Here is an 18,548-nt window from a genome sequence, read left to right as displayed (position 1 = left end):
AATTCTGGGTTGAGAATGGTGATATTTCATCGTTTGGATATGATCATTAGGGTTATCTTTGCTGGTATCTCTACATTTATTTTTGACTTGCGGATTTGAGCAAGATCTTTTTTTTTTTTTTTTAGTACTTTTTTTATTTTTATCTTTTCTTCCCAGCGGCAAGTATTTATAACAGAAGCCAGTTCACGGCACTAAACGGAGTCAGGAAAATAATCGTAAATAATATATGTAGGCCATCACACTTGAAGGTTTGACTTGAGCCTCAGCCATTTTGTTATCTACTATTATCTCGTATAACAGACATTGCCAGTACGATTCGGAGAACAGCCAGAAACGGCATTTGATTGTGCTCGCATTGTTCTTTTTCGACTTGCATTGTTCTTATCTACAAATTTAAGTTTTACAGCTGCAGCAATTTTTTACATTTTCAACTGTCAATGCGTCCGAGAAAAAAAAAAATTGGCAAGCACAACAATCGAGGAGTTGGCGCTGAGTTTTGTGTTTATCTTTGGCGAGGATCATGGAATTCCAAAATTTGCGATAGTGATATTTAAAGGTTGAAAATTTCGTGTTTGTCCTACCTACGCATTTTAAGCTAGTTTATCAGCATGTTCACATATTTAAGTAGGGCGTTTCTAATCCTCCATTACAGCACAATCGTTTGAAAGCCCTCATAAGGGCCTATTCAGACCGTCATTTTGTCTGCGTTCCAATCCCATTCAATCTTTCTTTAAACATACCGTTTCGAGCAGCGTGCTACCACTTGGCTTAATTTTGTTTTTTGCATTACTAGAAATACACCACAAAATCCTGTATACAACCTGTTTTCTGCACAATGTCCTCCGAAGACCACTCCCCCTTGCACCATTCGGATAGGCCAATTCCTATTCCAAATAGAAGACCAAGACCTTCAAGATCAACACTGTTTTCTACACCCAGAAGTCCACTAAATCCAGCCACCATTGGTGCATTTGTGGGCTCATATCAACGTGCACAGTCGTTCCGGTCGCTCGAACCCCGCTTCCGGGCTTCAAGATCATACTTTAAGGACGATGAAGAGCTCATCGACCCACACACCCTTGCACCATCACAAATGGGTAAGAAGATCAGCACATTGTTTGGCAGCGGCGGCAACAGGGGCTCTCCATCCGAGAGTTTCAACAACTCGACGTTTGACGAGGCGGCGGTCGACGACGCGTCGTTTTTGGACCAGTCTTACGCCGATTATAGCAGTATTTCAAGGCAGCCAAGCTTATCCACCCTTGGCTTGCGGAATAATGCACAGATAAGTGCACCCGGTCCAGCTGGGTTGGCCAGGGTGCTTACAACAGACACACAGTCGCTTTTTTTGCGGCAGGTTGAGTCCAGAACGGGCCGAAAAGTCACCATGATGGCACCACAGTCTACCGTGTCGCAGACAGTGTTTAATTCCATCAATGTTCTTATTGGTGTTGGGCTTTTGGCACTTTCCAAGGCCATGACCCATTCAGGCTGGATTGTTGGCTGCATATTACTTGTTTATTCGGCTTGCATTACATATTGGACGGCCGGATTACTTAGTAAGTGCATGGATACAGATCCCACACTTTGTACGTATGCTGATCTTGGATATAAGGCGTACGGCCCCAAGGCAAGACTCTTCATTTCTCTTTTGTTCTCTGTCGAGTTGCTAGGTGTCGGCGTTTCGTTAATCGTCTTATTTGCCGACTCCTTAAACGCTCTTTTCCCACAAATCTCGCTTATCACCTTCAAATTGATCGGCTTTTGCGTTTTAACCCCGCTCTCATTCTTCTCCCTCAGAGTGCTTTCCAACATCAGTCTCTTAGGAATCATCTCTACCATCTCTTTGGTCGTTCTTATTGCAACAATTGGTCTCTGCAAAACTTCATCTCCGGGTTCTTTGGTCGATCCCGCTCCTACAAACTTGTTTCCTCCTTCTCTTTTAGACCTGTGTGTATCATACGGAATTATTCTTGGCCCATTTGGCTCACACTCACTTTTTCCTGCACTCAAGGCTGATCTTGCAACACCTAGGAAGTTTGGAAAGTGCCTCAAGATTACATACTCGGTTGGATTTATTGCTGACACATCAATGGCCTTGGTTGGCTTCCTTATGTTTGGATCTAAGATCATGAACGAAATCACCAAATCCGTTCTTCTTACGAAGGGATATCCTAAGATCGTTTATGTGATGACAAGTTGCTTTGTTTCAATGATTCCAATTGCCAAGACACCGATCAACGCAATGCCAATCATTAACATTATTGAATACATGTTCATGCTCACTCCTCAACAACTAGAAGGTTCATCGGTCAAATTTTCACAGCAGGTGGTCAAAGTTCTTATCAAGCTTTTCGTGAATGCCATGTTTGTCACTTGTGCCATTCTTTACCCGGAGTTCGACAAAATCATTGGACTTAGTGGTGCCTCACTTTGTACATTGATCTGCATTTTCCTTCCTTGTGGTTTTTACATCAGGATTTGCAAGCCGAAGAATGTCTGGTTTTACCACCTAGTGATGGTCATATCATTGATCTTCGGTTCGATCTCTACTTATGCCGCCATTGTTTCGTGAGCAGCAGTAAATACTTGTCCTCCCAACACAGTTCATTATATAGATAGATACTTAGCTAGTTAGTTAGTTTGATGGACGGATAAATCTAGAATTATACATTGGCATGCCATTTCTCCTTCCTCTATGCTTTTTTCACGAGCACTCTACGCTTCTTTTCCGCGTTCTCTTTCATTCTATTCCGTATCTTTCTCTTCTTAGCTCTTCTTAGTCTGCTTTTGTCCGCTCTGCTCAATTCATCCTTAGACATGATAACTCCAGACCGAAGTTGAACTTCGTTCTTTCCTGCTTTATTCTTAAGCTTGTAGACTTCCTGTGGTGCAAGGGTGCTTGCTGAAGACATAGTCAAAGGTTGTGCGTCCTCCATTGACACAGCTGAAGTTTCCACCTTGATATCCAATAGTTTTTCAGCAGGCTTTGGACGGAAGTGTGCCGAGCACAAAGTATCTAAATCGTGTGTCACGCTATCGAACAAAACAGTTATTTCGGCATGTGCCTTCTTTAATTCCTCGATTGCTGCATCTGATTGCTTGCTCATATACTCATCCTCATATTCTTCAGCTAAGGACTTCGATGATTTCTCCTGAGAAACCTCTACTTGTCCTGATGGCTTGTACTCGGCCATTTGACCAACCATCTTCTTTGGAACCTCATCAAACTGCTCGTTCTTAATTCTTTCTCGAATAATATCGTCTAACTCATCTGTAGTTTCTTGTGTTACCACCGGAACAGGCCTAGCTGTACGTTCAAACTCGAGATCCTCATCCAATAATGCATCTTTCTCTCTCTGGTGAGCACTCACTTCTCCTTGCATCGTCCATTTTTTATCTGCAACCGCCTCATCTTCCAAAGCTGATATTTCTTCCTTTAGCTTTTGCTGCTGCCTTTCAAATGTGGATAACTCCTTATCTTTTCCTTCTGCTCCATTCCCATCTTCTTGACCATCATCCTCCTCATCATCTACACCTTTTTTTTCGGTGAAGTCTGCATTCATCTCCGCAACTGCATCCTCATAATCTTTATCATCAAGCTCACCATCATGCTTTTCATCATTTTTGTCCGCAAACCTAACTCTCTTTTGATCTTGTTGCCTTCCACTTCTCTTTGAGCTTGGTCTCCAGTCTCTTCTATCAACAACAGGCTTGAAGAAATCGTCATAGTAATACATTTCATCATCACTATCGTCCTGAATATCTGCAAACAAATCCACATCCTCTTCATCTCCCTCCTTGTTTAGATCTCCATTCTCATCTAATGCCTGAACCTGCTTTCGATATTCATCCATCGAAAAAAGACCTTCGTTTAATCCGAATTCATCTTTCTCCGGTTTGAAGTCAACTTCATCCTCGTCTTCATTATTATTATCGTTCTCATTCTCAGATTTCTCCTCTTCATTAATTTCCTCATCTCCTTCCGCATTATAATACTCAGCATCTGATCCAAGATCTTCATCTTTACTTTCCACATCCTCTTCTTCATCGGTTTTTGTATCTTGTTCATCTTTATCACTGCTTTCTTGAGCATTGTTTATATCGCTTTCTTCGTCCTCTTCATTTAATCCATATTTTTCACTTAACTCCTCTAACTTTCCCTCGAGCATGTTATCATTCACACCATCAACAACCAATTTCACTTGTCCCCACACCTGAGAGGGTTTTAATCCTTCTATATGTATCTCATCTAAGAGTGAGTTATCTTTAGTTATCGGATCGATGATTTTTTTGACATCTTGCAATATTGCTTCTTCACTCACATTTCCAGTTAATACACTTATGGGATCCTTTATTATTTGTTCCATTTTGATATTTTGTGACTAAAATAACTGGTTTGATATATCTTTATGATTTTAAATATGAATTATTACCTGCACACAGCTTGTTAATACGATTAGTCAAAATCCCATAGAAGGATACCGATGTATGCTGAATGAAAATTTTACATCTCAAAAAAAAAAAAAAAAAAAAAAAAAAAAAAAAAATTCAAATAATTCAAAATTGCGTTCTATATCTCCTGATCAGAGCAAAAAAATAAAAACTAATAAATAGTGAAAATCCCTGAATTCATTTAATACCTGCAAAAAAGTAAATAAAGCGAGATCTTTTCTTATAAATGCTGCCATTTGTACATAAATCCTGAAAAGAGAAACATATATTTACCGATCAAATTACGCTCCAACAATTTGACTATCAAAGGAAGAAATCGTTGCGATTCGAACAACATACGAAAGTATCTGCGAAAAGAAAAAATGGCTCCTTACGTAGCTTATATACTCTATCTACAAAGCATTTCTTGTTAGAAAAGTATAATTTTTATTTGAACAGTTTAAAAAATAGACTTACTATTTCTAATAGACAATGACGAATGATAGTTAACAAGATTGCGTAGACTAGACATATTAGAAACAATTGATACCATTACTACAGACATCTTCAAACTTTTGAGATACAAGATATTAAATGGTATTTTTGAATAAAATAAGACAAATATAGATAAGTCAAAGCGGGAAAAATATATGTCTAAAATATATTGAATTAGACGCCGCTAAGACCTTGCTGGTAACAACAAGCACGTGCACAGGACGAAGAAAAAATAAACAAGAAGCTTGAAATCTTGTGACTATTATAAATAGCGGCACGACGATTCAATAACTCAATAGAGCAAAAACATTGATGCGGTTTTTATTCGATATGAAATAGAAACGCATGGTTCAATTGCAAAAAAGATACAAACATGCGGCTTGAAACAGTTCTTTCAGGTATTCCGTTGACCAGGAGCGCTTTGAGCAAAGAGTACTGGCAAAATGATAACAGTGAGCACAATTTATTAAAATATATGGGGGGAATGGGTCCATATGTTCAAGGACATGGATATGGTTTGGAATATGATGAAAATGCTTTTGATGTGGAACAGGTATTTATCTTTGCCCGACATGGTGAACGATACCCAACAACATCGTTAAATAACGATCTTCGGAAAACTTTTGATAAACTCAAAGGTGCACAAGTCGACAATTATGTGGGTCCGATGTCATTTGTTAAGGACTGGACATACTTTGTTGAAAATGACACCTTGCTCGAGCAAGAAACGAATACTTCGTGCTTTTCTGGATTGCAAGATATGTATAATTTTGGGGCAGAGATACGAAGAAAGTATGGTAATCTCATTGATGATGAAGCCACAATCCCATTGTTTGCATCAGGCTCAAAAAGGGTTTGTGATTCAGCCACAGCATTTGGTAAAGGCTTTGGTAAGGGATTTGATAACGACCAGAACCAGTATAAGCTTATAATTTTGCCTGAGAAGCGATCACAGGGTGCTAACACATTAACCAGTGGTAGAAGTTGCAAACCGTATCATAAAAAGCAAGGTTACACACAGAAATACATCGCAAAGACTTTGGTTGAGGAATCAAAGCGGCTCAATAGAGAATCACCAGGGTTCAATATCACATCGGAGGACGTGACTAATCTTATTAGATACTGTGCATTCGAATTGAATGCCAAAGGATCTAGTGAAGTTTGTAACGCTCTTTCTATGGATGCATTTATTGAGCATGAATACATGAGAGACACAGAGCTTTACTATACAAAGGCCGACCATCCACTTACATTCACTCTTGGCTCTGTTTATGTCAATGCAACACTCCAATTACTGTCAGAAAATCCTGCAGAGCATCAAAATCAAAGAGTGTGGGTCAGTTTTTCGCATGATACCGATCTTTTATACTTTATGAATGCGATTGGGATTCTAGAAAACCAGCAAACTGCATTGCCAACCGACTCAGTTGCATTTTCACGTTTTTTCAGGACTTCGGAACTTGTTCCTATGGGTGCAAGAATCGTGATTGAACAACTAGTTGATAAAACAAATGGGGAGAAGATCGTCAGAATTTTAGTTAATGATGCAGTTATTCCGTTGAAAAACTGTCAGGATGGCCCACTATTTACCTGCAGGCTATCAACATTACGTCACGTGTTTTATGAAAAGTTGAGGAAAAACGGAAGCTTTAGTAAGAGATGCGAAGTTAAAAGCGGCAGACCAGAATATTTATCTTTTTACTGGGATTGGGTGGACGGCAAATACTAAAGAAGCAAATGAAATTGGCCCTGCAGATTTTAACTGTGTATGCATAGCAGACGGTCGGATTTAAGTTTAAACAGCAAGAAGATGAAAATCAACCTTTTTCTCTTTTCTTCGTTTATTGTACTAACAAACCCATAGAGGTGCAACAGGGATGCATAGATTATTAATTATATAAACAATAAAGGTATGGAGGCATAGGGAAGCAGATCAGGAAACCGGTTGAGGCTTTGTAAATGGTTAAAGAGGTAGAAATAACAATTGTACACATCTTGAAACAATAGTTAAAGATGAAACAATAGAAGATAATAACACCGCTTACTTTCATTGTAATTTTTTTTTGTATGGACCCCAGCAACACGACACCAAGATTTACTACTGAGGCTACAGAATATTGAAAATATTTGTAAATTGCTGAAAATTCCTTGAAAAGAGCAGAAAATGTGAGAATTTGTAAATGGACCAAAAAATTTTTTTGTTATTGAGCACAAGTTAACAACAACCAGAGATGAGGAAGACAAATATCAGGCACATACCATCGAAGCAAGTCCAAAAAGAAAGAGGCTACCACAAGGACCACGCTTAAAAACTAAGTACTCGATAATCACACGGAAATCGTTAAAAAAATGAGTGGAATGTTTCAAGCCCAACACAATCAGAATGGTGTCAAATGCAAACACATAATGTAAGGAAAACGGCGTAAATAATAAAACGAAGAAGCAGACTATTATACAACCCATAATTAAGATTACGTTTAAACAAAAATGGAAGTGCGTCAACAATGAATGCAATGTGGAAAACAATAGAAGGTGTAACATTTAATTTAGCAAAAGGGAAGGAGAAGCTGCACCGGGACAAATAAGTAGCTAAGCTTTCAAAAAGGGGTGGAGATGAAAAAGCTACAATCGTAGATATATCTACAACAATAAATTGAGTACAGACAGCAGTGACTGAACAGCTCCTTCTACATGCTTTGCCTTAGTGTCGGGCTTCTTACGAAAATTACAAATTACTCAAAATTTTTCAGATACCTCGAGCCAGTCTTCAGATTTGTAGGTGTAAAATTTCTCCATACAATCCATAACATGACTGGAATCCATGCCCAAAGTCTTTATTTGTTAGGTTGTCTGTATATATATATAAAAAAACACATTCTCTTGAGCAGCTTTAATTGGTATGAAACGTAAATGTATTTAACAAAGGCCGTTTCAAGTCGCACACAATCCGACAAGTCAAAATCTTCGCACGGCCCGAAAAAAAAAGTCTCACATTGAAACGCGAGAGAGAATTAAAATAAAAAAAGAAGCGGATCAAAAAAAAAAAAAAAAAAAAAAAAAAAAACCAAGGGAAAAGGTGCCATCTCGTATTTTTGGAAGGAAGATACAGTACGGGTAATTTGGACATTTAGTTGCATGGCCATTGGAGCAGAGGTATTTAGTTGAAAGCATTTTTTTCACGCAGAAGGATATATAGAATTGGCATATAGGTGACTGGGGTTGCAGATACTATAGAAACAGGGAGCATACAGCAGTTCTAGCTACACATTCGTTGATTTGATTCGACCGATAGATTTTTCTACATTTTGGATCTTTGAGGTTTGACGGGTCACATTTTAATTACAGCCAGGAGAAGGACCAATAATTTGCTTGCATCTGGCATCTTTTTGCACTTTGGTGGCATCAAGTTTATTTGGGCGTGATTGCGGGAGTTGCATCTTGCATTTTAGTTTGGAACACGGCCAAAAAAAAGGAGGTGCGAGGAACAGTGTGATAAGGAAAGTGAGAAAAGGCATATTGACGGAACTAGTATTGGAAGTGTTGACAAAATCAACAGTATCAACAGCATTGGCAGCATCGATAGCATCAGCAGCATCAGCAGCATTAGCGTAAAATAGTGGTTGAAGCTAAACAGCATGGAAGAACCACATTTCTGCAAAGCATGCTCTAAGCCAATCACAGACGGACAGGCGTACGAACTCGGGGCAGACCGATGGCACATGAACTGCTTTAGGTGCTCGAAGTGCCACAAGCAGCTTGGGGTGAACTCGAACTTTTTAGTGCTTGGAACAGGGGCATTGGTGTGTGCAGACTGCTCGTATACGTGCAAAAACTGTGGAAAGAAGATTTACGACATGGCAATACTGGCGGGCGACTGTGCATACTGTGCAGACTGCTTCAAGTGCCGGGCGTGCAAGAAACCAATCGAGGATTTACGGTATGCACGGACGTCAAAGGGTCTTTTCTGCATGTCCTGTCACCGGATGTTGATGAAGAAGAAGAAAAAGTACGAGAGGATGAAGCAGGCCAAGGCCAAGGCGAAGAGCTCTCGGAAGACATCGCATAGTGGAGGTCACAGCTCGGATAACAGCGAGAGTTCCGAGAAGAAGAAGCCGGGACACAGGTCAGGCGAAGATAAAGCGGCAGAAATCAAGAAGGTGGACCATCTTCAGGAGCTGGTTGGGCAGAGCTCCGGAAAGCACCCAGAGCGGGGCTCGAACGAGTCTCTGCGGAGCGAGAATAGAAACGGGCTGCTGGTTGTAGACAAAGACCGCTCTGGAGAGTACGGTGAGAGTTTTATTGATTTTAAGGAGGAGGGGGATGTGGAGAAGCGGCAGAAGGGGCAGAGAGAGGAAGAGGGGGTGCTTCAGGTGGGGGAAGAGCACAAAACACCGTCCTTGACGCCGCCAAGGCCGCCACCAAAGAGCCGACGGGATGGCGACGCGCCGATTGACGCGTCGATAACAGGCAAGCCGGCCGCCGGGCTTAACATCCACGGGATCAGCTTTGGCGACGCGTCGCGGAGGCCGTACACGACGATTTTGGCATCTCCGCCACGCACACCACCAGTGCCCGAGGCAGGCCTCGAACCGTGGAAAGAGTACAATGCTCGAAAAAGCCCATTTCGGTTTGGTGTGGGCAGTTCGCAGAAAAGCAGCCCATTGGTGACATCCTCGCCGTCGCATTCGCGGAAAAACAGTGCGACACTCGGCCGGTCGTTGACTCATGTGTTCCACCGGCACAAGAGAGGTGATAGTGGGGCAAACATGGGTCTGAAAAGAGCACCAGGAACGACAAAAAGCGAATCGGCGGCTTTTGAAGGCCAGTTTGGCCGGCTTGGGTCGCCGGTCGGCCAGCATTCGGCAGCTTCGTCTCCTCAGCACATGCGGACGCAGTCAGAACACTCAACTTCGGCATATGCGACTCCTCCGCTCCCTTCGACGTCGGACGGATTCCACAACCGGTCGTTTTCCGAGTCGATGGGCGAGACGGTACCTTTTGGTGCAGGGATGTCCGCTCCTCAGGCTGACCTTGCCGTTTTGAGGCAGCGGCGGGAGCAGGTGGCCCAGGCAGAACGCGAGTTGCGTCTCTTGAAGGCGGAAATCAACTCGTTGACCGCGTCAAAGGCGACGATAATTCGAGATATCCAAGGTTTGAAGTCGCAGAAGAGGTCGCTGCAGGCGGAAATCGACGATCGACGCGCCGAGATCCTGCAACAGGTGCCTGAAATCAACACAGACGACATTCCCGCCCGGAAAATCATTAACACGTCATCGTCGTCCTCGAATTCTTCCGGGGTGGACTCCGGATCCACGCCACACCGCAAACAGGGCTTCATGAGGCGATTTTTCGGTGGTTCGCAGGCCAACGGTGGCGAGCCGGGGGGTGGGGCGGGTGCCGGAGTTACCGAAGGCTCGGGTGTACTTGCCGCGGGCAATTCCGCTGGGATCTCCGGGATATCCAGCTCTATCTCCAGCCAGTCTATTAGCGCGCCGATCGACCTCAGGCAGGGCGACGAGGCCCTCGAGAGCATGCGCGGCCACGCAGGTGCAAACGGCAACGCCAATGGGCCTGCACAGCCGTCTTTGAGCTCGATGATCCGGTCCCGTTCGCAGAATTTCTTGCTGTCGAAGAACGGCAAGCAGGGAGCCGCCGGTGCATCCGCGGGAACACCTCCGGCCATTTCCGGCGGCTCGCCCTCGTCAATTCTTGCCCGGAGGCAGCGGCTTTCGCCGATTCAGGGCTCGCCTACTGCTGGTGTAGGGTTGTACTCGCTCACTTTGGAGAGCAGGGCCGGATACGAGCTGAGAGACGTGCCTTACATTGTCAGTGCATGCATGAATGAGGTTTCGAGGCGCGGCTTGATGTGTGAGGGGATTTACAGGGTGAGCGGATCGGCTTTGGCCATTGATAAAATCGAGAAATTCTTCTCGAGCACCAAGATGGAAGGTCTAGGCGGTGCCAGCGGCTCCTCGACCGAGCAACTAAGGAAAATGACTGCTTCTGCACTTGATACGGATGTCCATGCTGTTGCCGGCATGCTAAAACGGTACTTAAAGAAGATCCCGGAGCCCGTGATTCCGTTCAACGAGTATGAGTCCTTTTTGGCATGCAGTAAGCAACATTCAGACGATGACAAACTGAAGGGCATGCATCACGTGCTAGTGGCCCTTCCTGCGGCCAATTACCGCGTTTTGAGGATGCTTGTTGATCACCTGAATGCTGTAGTTGCTAACCACCAGCTCACCAAAATGTCCACCAGTGCTTTGGCCACTGTTTTTGCTCCTACTTTGGCAAGAGACAGCAGCGGGAACCCCCAGCGTGAAATTCTTGACAATGGGGCCAAGACCAGGTCCACTGAACTTCTTTTGGTGCACTCGGCGGTGCTATTTGGGGATTGATGTTATTTAATGAGATGTGAAGATGCTACACGGTTTCTGAGATGATGGATATTCGTTTTTTTTGTGGTTGTGTGCTTTGTAATGTTGGTATTTGCAAGTGTTTTAGTATCGCATGATCTGTTCAATCTATGCAATCTATGCAATATATGCAACCAGTGCAATCTATGCAACCAATCCCATCTACGCAATTCACGCAATCGATGCAACCTGCACAATCTATGCAATCTACGATGTACTCATTGCCACATGCTACCGCGATATCTATTTGGCGTTTTTCTACTTTTGCTTTGCATCTACTTGCTTTGCATTTATTTGCTTCGCATCTACTTACTTTGCATCCATTTGCGTTCCACATTCACTCATTGCATCTACGCATCTACACTTTGTATGACTTACTTCATGATTTGTATGATCTATCTCCTCACCATCCACGCACATTTATTCCTTATATTCTTACATACTTCTTTACATCACCGCCATGAATTTCTCACAATGCTTAATCAATAAATCATCGTCAGCCGTATCAAAGTACTATATAATACACACACAAGTATACTTAGGATGCATAATGAATATGTGTCATCATATCACATCCTTTGCATCTGATGCCTTGTACATCTGATATCTTTTCTTTCCAACCCGTAGCAAATACTCTATAGTGCTGAAATCTCGCCTGGGTAGGTTTCGATACTTATTGAACTGTGAATGAACAAACGTCACCCAGTGCTCTCTATTTTCTTTTGGCTTTGCGTATGCAGCCCTCATACATTCCCTATATAACGTCAGCACATCTTTCTGAAGCCCTGAAAATCTTGCTGCTGGCATTGTAAATTGGAAGTAAGTGAATAAATAATGGATGATGTTGACTTAGATTGTTTGCGATGATACCTGATTTCTGGAATGTGTTACTTGGCCGAAATACATATGAGCATGTATTTTTACTACAAGCAAAATATTTCTGACGATATCACAATGTTAAGTTACTGGAATCAGCAGAGATTTAAACTGATCAAAATATTGGCGTCGCCTTAAATGTGGGGTACAAGATTAGAAGGAGCACTGAAAAAAAGCGCGTGCGACTCAGTCTCAAGATTCTTTGGCTTTTTCGCTGCTTTGGGAAATTTCAGCGTATTTATTTTGCTAGTCCTTCTACATTATTTTTCGTTGCCGATGTTGCATTTTCAAGTTTACTAAATGTAATTGTCTGCATGATAATCTACTATTCTGCATATATACATGCTTAAAGACGTAATTAACGGTTTGCACGGGCAACAAGTGACTCTCGAAATGATTTGGTACCAAAATTCTTTCAAGATATTACTATCTTCACGACATAAGCTAGACTGTTGTATTTGTGAAGATCAAACTAGGCAGACATAATACATTAGTACGTATTTTTGAAAGTCTTTGTAAATGTTGATTTCTGTGATGCTTTCCTTACTTATTTATACCACTGTTTTTTGTAATGTTGGAACAAAATTCTTTTTTGTCATCACCGGACGAATTTAAGTAAGGATATTTTTACAAGCTCACATGCAGTAACTTTATACTAGCAATTCAAATGGTTGCAGTATATTAAAATCTAATAAACCTTAAAAATAATGATTGCTAGAGTAGAAATATGAAAGAAACACACAATTTAGGCAAAGAATGATGTAGAAATACATTAGGAAACTGAGACATGAAGAACAGTAGCTGTAACGGTTATTTCAGAAATATGTGAAGTACAATAATTTTGACCAGCCGAAATAAATGGATCACTATCTCAAATTATATCTGATAACGCAACTACCCTCCAGCCCAATACAAATGCAAAATACCTTTAAGCTGTATGCTTAATTTATTTCACTGGCAACTAAAATCTAAACATCCTGGCTGTATACATAAGCTTCTTACAAGAAACGGGATTGCCTAAGTAAATTATATCTAATATAATAGTGAGTAATTCTTGTAAGTTTAATCACCCATTAGAGTTTTCCAGCTTTGCTTAACACAGTAATAGATATGAACAAGGAAAGAAGGTAAGAGTACAAATTTCAACTCAATATTGATATACTCCTAGATACACAACTCATATCAATATTACCACTAGAATATAGGCATGACACACATCTAAGACTCACTACAACGGCTACAAACACAACAATTTCTTGTAGATCAATTAAAATGTATCACACGCCATCTAAACACTACCTAAACCAAGAAAAGTAAAGTATATACTATTTAGACACGCAACTTCCACCCTTGACAAATAACAGCTTATTACACTAGTAGCATCAACACGCTTAGTAGTAGGTGCTTGGACGCTTGGCGTAGTATGTGTTCTTCGACTTGAAGATTCTGTGTGGCAATGGGAACTGGAGATCCTTTTCGAGGAACTGCTTAACGTACTGTCTCTTGACATCGCTGGTCTTCTCCAATTCAACAACCTTTAAGATGTGAATGGATCTGAATCTAGCTCTGTGTCTGGCAGCCAAGTCAGAGTACATGGTCTCAACGGCACCAACTCTGGTAACATCTCTGTACTCCTTGTACATGTTGTGAGTACCGGATCTGGAGTCGTATCTAATCCAGACACCAAAGTTCTTAACCTTGGTTGGCTTAGCCTCGCTGATGATGTTCAAAGCAACGATTTCACCAGAAGCCTTCTTGACCTTGTGCAACTTCTTCAAGAAGTACCAGTATCTAGACTTGGCGACAACATCGTTTGGAGCAAAGATTCTCATTCTGAACAACTTTGGCTCTGGGACGGACTCGGTTGGGAGTCTTCTTCCAATGACTTGGTATTCGTGCAAACGGGACACTGAACAAACGTGATGTTAGTAAACAACTCTGTGAAAATGATCATAACTGATAATGTGATATACTGCTGATTTCGATATATTTCGACACATGAACAGACTACGATACGACTGAAAACAAATTGCATTCCTGCATTCACTTGAACACAACAACTTTCAAAAGCAAACCTGCTTCCTATCTGTTGTACTTGATTGGTCTATACTAACTTAACTGTTGATGAATACCGACAACTTATTATCTAAGCTTTTAGATATCCAACACGCCATCATCCTACCAAATAATCCCATCTGAAACACGGCTGCTTTGACACTATGTTTATAGTTATAATATCCTCCATCTCTGCCTTTAGTCCTTGTCTATCCCGAATGATAAAACACTGTTTGACATATTATCCTCCACATTTCAATTTCGACATCAAAAAAAGAATCATTTCGACCATCAGCCTGCGAACACACCACTTATATCCTCCTGTATTACTTACTCTTTGGTTATTCTGTTGAATGCTTGGTCTGCTTAAGAAACAGTCTGTAATAAGCTAAAATGTTAAAGATTCTTGCAGTAAAGCTTTAAGTTGCAAAGTATAATGCACAGGATCCAATAAAAAAATTTTCAGCCTTCGCTCTGCCCCATGGAAAATTCACCCGCGAATTCAAGTCTTGCTGATTTCTCGATAGTCCGTATTTTTCGTGCTCACCCATACCTACCTCAAAAATATATATATTCGATTTTTTACTTTATCGGAGGAAATCGTCGAGATCGAGGTGCGAGGTGTACCAAATAAAAATGTCACGTGAACACAAAAAGGGCTGCAGATAGGAATAAAAACAATTGACGCCTATCGACTTGAATTTCAGTCGCTACAGAATTTGAAAGAAAAAAAGGACGAAAATTATCTAAAGGGGGGATTTGGCTTTTCTGATCTTCAATTTTTTCGCTTTCAAAGTAAAATGGCGAATTTGAGCGATAACGTGCCAAATACGAAAGAAAGGGACACATTAATTTCTCATGTGGAACAATTGGAACAAAACCATAAACGTGAATTTCCCAGTTTTTTCCTGGACAAAATTTTACTTCGCTTCTTACTGCTTTCGAATTTAACAAATGTGCAAACTAGAAAACCATAATCGAACTTTGAAGCATAGCTTTGGATAGTTGCCAAAGCCTCAGTTAGGTAACAAACTCACATAATTTGCCCTTCAACTTTGTAATTTATTAATTTTTTCCTTGATGATGAAATCTTGATCCGTTCTTATCAGGCTGTGCAATATTTGTTCTTTTTTAGTTTTCGAAATCTATTTTTGCGTCCGTTATCATTCTGGTAGGCCTAAAATTAATTTTCTGCATGCGGGTTTGCGTCACCTATTCGGGCAAATCACATGAACGGACACTCGCTCTCGTATACATCGTAGCGATCGTTTTGATTATGCGTCTGAGTGCATACTTCACAGAGAAAATATGCATGAATTCAGACCAACATAACAATGCAATTATCAAATATGCGGCGGTAACATTCTTTTAAGGTTGAAAGCTACTTACTGGTTTTTCCGGAAACACAGGATATACGGCAGAATACAGAGAAGGCATCAAGACAAATACCGTGATTGATGAGTATTGAGCTTCGTGAATATGTCAGCAAAAACAGGATTTGAATGTAAAATTTGGAAAACTGAGAATGCCTGGCTGTGGTCTATAGGAAAGATTGGAAGAAATAAGAAGTAAGCGAGCGAATTATCAAAAAACAATTGGGCAGGAATTCGTAGGTAAGTGTACAATTAAATAATCTTGCTCAGCTTATATAAGGGAGAGAACGAATGAAAAATTGATAATAAAAAAAAGCAAGTCGACAGTTTCCATAAGTACCAAATTCTTAGACGATAAGAACGGTTGAACTGTGGGGAGGAGATGATTTCAAAGAGGGATCAGGATTGTTCATTATACGAGCTATTTTCACATTAGATCAATCAGATAAATGCTTTGTCTGGGATTTTACGAGGAATGCCGATTAGTGGGCTGCTGTAGGGAAGAAATTCCATAGATCAAGCTTAATTTGGAGAAACAATCAAACGCAGAGATCGTGTAGCGAAAAGAAACTAAACGTCTGCCGTTCTAATCGTATTTTTTCCATACATGAGTATTTGAGCTTCTGAATGTTGAGTTTGTTGAATTTTTCACGATTCACGTTAGCACATACAACTTTGGTGGAGATTTAGTTAGAATTTATGTTTGACACAAAAGCCATGTACAAAAGCCATGTACAAAAGCCATGTACAAAAGCCATGTACAAAAGCCATGTACAAAAGCCATGTACAAAAGCCATGTACTAAAACCAGGCGATACCTGCTTGTTTCCTCGTTCATCGCATTATTGCATTAGGTCTAGTTTAAAGGCTTTGAATTGGAAAATATGTGCCGTATAACTGTTCTAATGACTAATGACATACTGTAAAGTCAACTCAGCCTTTTTATTATATTTTCCCACTGCCAAGTTTCTCAAAATATGATCGTACGTGTCAGAAGTAAGTCAAACAGATGAATGCGTGTGCTTTGCCCCTTTACGTATGTAAATTAATCACAATTCTCACCTGTAACAGCCATCCACGCTTGCCTTAATCACGTAATACATTTTTCACCACCTCACACAACCATCTGAAATCCAGCATTTATGAAATTATGAAATCAGGTCCATAAATTCAATCCAACAGTAATGTGCCCCACACATATATTGGGCTCGCTTCGCTCTTGGTTCATTCTATTTTCATTCATTTTTTGCTTGTTCTCCCACCTGGAAAATCCCTTTCTGAGCCTCTTTCAAATGTAGGTACGCTAAACGGCGTACAGCAAAAATACGGAAGAAAAAATTTCAAGGTAGCAGCGGAACGGGGACAGTCGGCAATTGGCGCCCAATAAGCAGAGTGCCCAGGTGCGCAACGCGCAGCGCAGCGCAACCTCAGATACGCTGGCCAAATTTTTTTTTTTTTTTTGCGCAACAGAGTCGGCTGATTCTGTCCACATCCATCCCATTCCGGAATCGCTGCTCGTATAGCACATTAAGGACAAATGCACCTGGGATTTTGCAGAACAAGAACAAATTGCCTGAATGGACCACCAAAGAGGTTTCTGCTCGTTCCCATTCAATTTAAACTTTTTTTTTCTTTTCCTTTTAAGTGCACGCACCCATTTTATTGTCGCTTTTTTTTTTTCCTTCTTTTTAAGGATATATATATATATATACATATCGCAGCAGTTTCACATCAGCGTAGATTTAATAGTCTCATAAGTGATACTAACGAAGTTTTAGCCCTAAGTCTAACAGTTTATTTGTGCATTTTTCTCGCGGGTCTACTCGGAAAGCACACAGCTGGAACTTGTTGCATTAATACCTTTATTTAATAGCTGCATTCTTCGGATATGACTGAGATTTTCAACTCAACTACTCTGGAGAAGTTGGCTTCTCCCAGTCTGATTCAGGTGACAAAAAACGTGTTTGCCACCCAGAATCAGCTTAACGTGTTTGAGAAATTGTGGGCCTCATGGTACGCATACATGAGAAATGATTCGTTGGCAACTGGACTCTTGTTCTTCCTTACACACGAGCTCTGGTACTTCGGAAGATGCCTCCCATGGTACATTATCGACAAGACACCATACTTCAGGAAGTGGAAGCTCCAGCCTACATACATCCCTTCGGACAAGGAGCAGTGGGAGTGCCTTAAGGCGGTTCTAAGGGACCACATGTGGCTTGAGGCCGCCCCAATATGGACATTCCACCCTCTTTGCAAGAGTATCGGAATCAGGGTGACTGTTCCCTTCCCAGCATTGAAGACAATGCTTCTACAGTGGGCATTGTTCTTCGTCTTGGAGGACTGCTGGCACTACTGGGCCCACCGTTTGTTCCACTACGGTATTTTCTACAAGTACATCCACAAGAAGCATCACAGATATGCAGCACCTTTCGGATTGAGTGCCGAATATGCACACCCACTGGAGGTCATGTCGCTTGGTGCTGGTACCATCATGTTCCCAATCATCTACGCCTACTACACCGGAGACTTGCACTTGTTCACTCTTACCTGCTGGATTATCTTCAGGTTGTTGCAAGCTGTCGATTCGCATTCTGGTTACGACTTCCCATGGTCTCTTCACCACTTTGTTCCATTCTGGGCCGGCGCTGAGCACCATGACAGACACCACCACTACTTCATTGGTAACTATGCCTCGTCTTTCAGATGGTGGGACTTCTTCATGGACACTGAGGCTGGTCCACAGAAGAAGGATGCTAGAGAGGCCAGAAAGAGATCTCACAAGAAGATCCAGTGAATGGCGTTATTTATAGCGGGGGTTTCTCCTCATAACTTATTTCTGTCTCTGACACGGTTTATGATCTCAAGTGTCATTTACGTTGACTTTTCCTATTTCT

The 18,548-nt window shown here is 41.4% G+C and overlaps 6 protein-coding genes across 6 annotated transcripts; 4 read left to right on the top strand and 2 right to left on the bottom strand.

Annotated features, from left to right (window-relative positions):
- Positions 1 to 835: 835 nt before the first annotated feature.
- BRETT_002418 (uncharacterized protein) lies at positions 836 to 2,575 on the top strand (the record flags this gene model as incomplete). Its single annotated transcript, XM_041280948.1, has 1 exon — positions 836 to 2,575. The coding sequence occupies one exon, from the start codon at positions 836 to 838 to the stop codon at positions 2,573 to 2,575; it is 1,740 nt and encodes a 579-aa protein (XP_041138739.1).
- A 121-nt stretch (positions 2,576 to 2,696) lies between these two features.
- Positions 2,697 to 4,370, bottom strand: BRETT_002417 (uncharacterized protein; the record flags this gene model as incomplete). The annotated part of the gene is made up of 1 exon (XM_041280947.1): positions 2,697 to 4,370. One exon carries the CDS (start codon positions 4,368 to 4,370, stop codon positions 2,697 to 2,699), a length of 1,674 nt encoding a protein of 557 aa, XP_041138738.1.
- A 932-nt stretch (positions 4,371 to 5,302) lies between these two features.
- Positions 5,303 to 6,658, top strand: BRETT_002416 (uncharacterized protein; the record flags this gene model as incomplete). The annotated part of the gene is made up of 1 exon (XM_041280946.1): positions 5,303 to 6,658. One exon carries the CDS (start codon positions 5,303 to 5,305, stop codon positions 6,656 to 6,658), a length of 1,356 nt encoding a protein of 451 aa, XP_041138737.1.
- A 1,906-nt stretch (positions 6,659 to 8,564) lies between these two features.
- Positions 8,565 to 11,330, top strand: BRETT_002415 (uncharacterized protein; the record flags this gene model as incomplete). Its single annotated transcript, XM_041280945.1, has 1 exon — positions 8,565 to 11,330. The coding sequence occupies one exon, from the start codon at positions 8,565 to 8,567 to the stop codon at positions 11,328 to 11,330; it is 2,766 nt and encodes a 921-aa protein (XP_041138736.1).
- Positions 11,331 to 13,615: 2,285 nt separating this feature from the next.
- RPL20A (60S ribosomal protein L20A) lies at positions 13,616 to 14,419 on the bottom strand (the record flags this gene model as incomplete). The annotated part of the gene is made up of 2 exons (XM_041280944.1): positions 13,616 to 14,133; positions 14,407 to 14,419. The coding sequence occupies 2 exons, from the start codon at positions 14,417 to 14,419 to the stop codon at positions 13,616 to 13,618; spliced, it is 531 nt and encodes a 176-aa protein (XP_041138735.1).
- A 3,120-nt stretch (positions 14,420 to 17,539) lies between these two features.
- Positions 17,540 to 18,448, top strand: ERG25 (C-4 sterol methyl oxidase; the record flags this gene model as incomplete). Its single annotated transcript, XM_041280943.1, has 1 exon — positions 17,540 to 18,448. One exon carries the CDS (start codon positions 17,540 to 17,542, stop codon positions 18,446 to 18,448), a length of 909 nt encoding a protein of 302 aa, XP_041138734.1.
- Positions 18,449 to 18,548: the final 100 nt, after the last annotated feature.

This window comes from Brettanomyces bruxellensis, chromosome 9 (assembly GCF_011074885.1).
Source record: "Brettanomyces bruxellensis chromosome 9, complete sequence".
Lineage (NCBI taxonomy): Eukaryota > Fungi > Ascomycota > Pichiomycetes > Pichiales > Pichiaceae > Brettanomyces > Brettanomyces bruxellensis.
The sequence above is the reverse complement of the archived record's forward strand: the minus strand, read 5'-3'. Positions and strand labels throughout refer to the sequence as shown.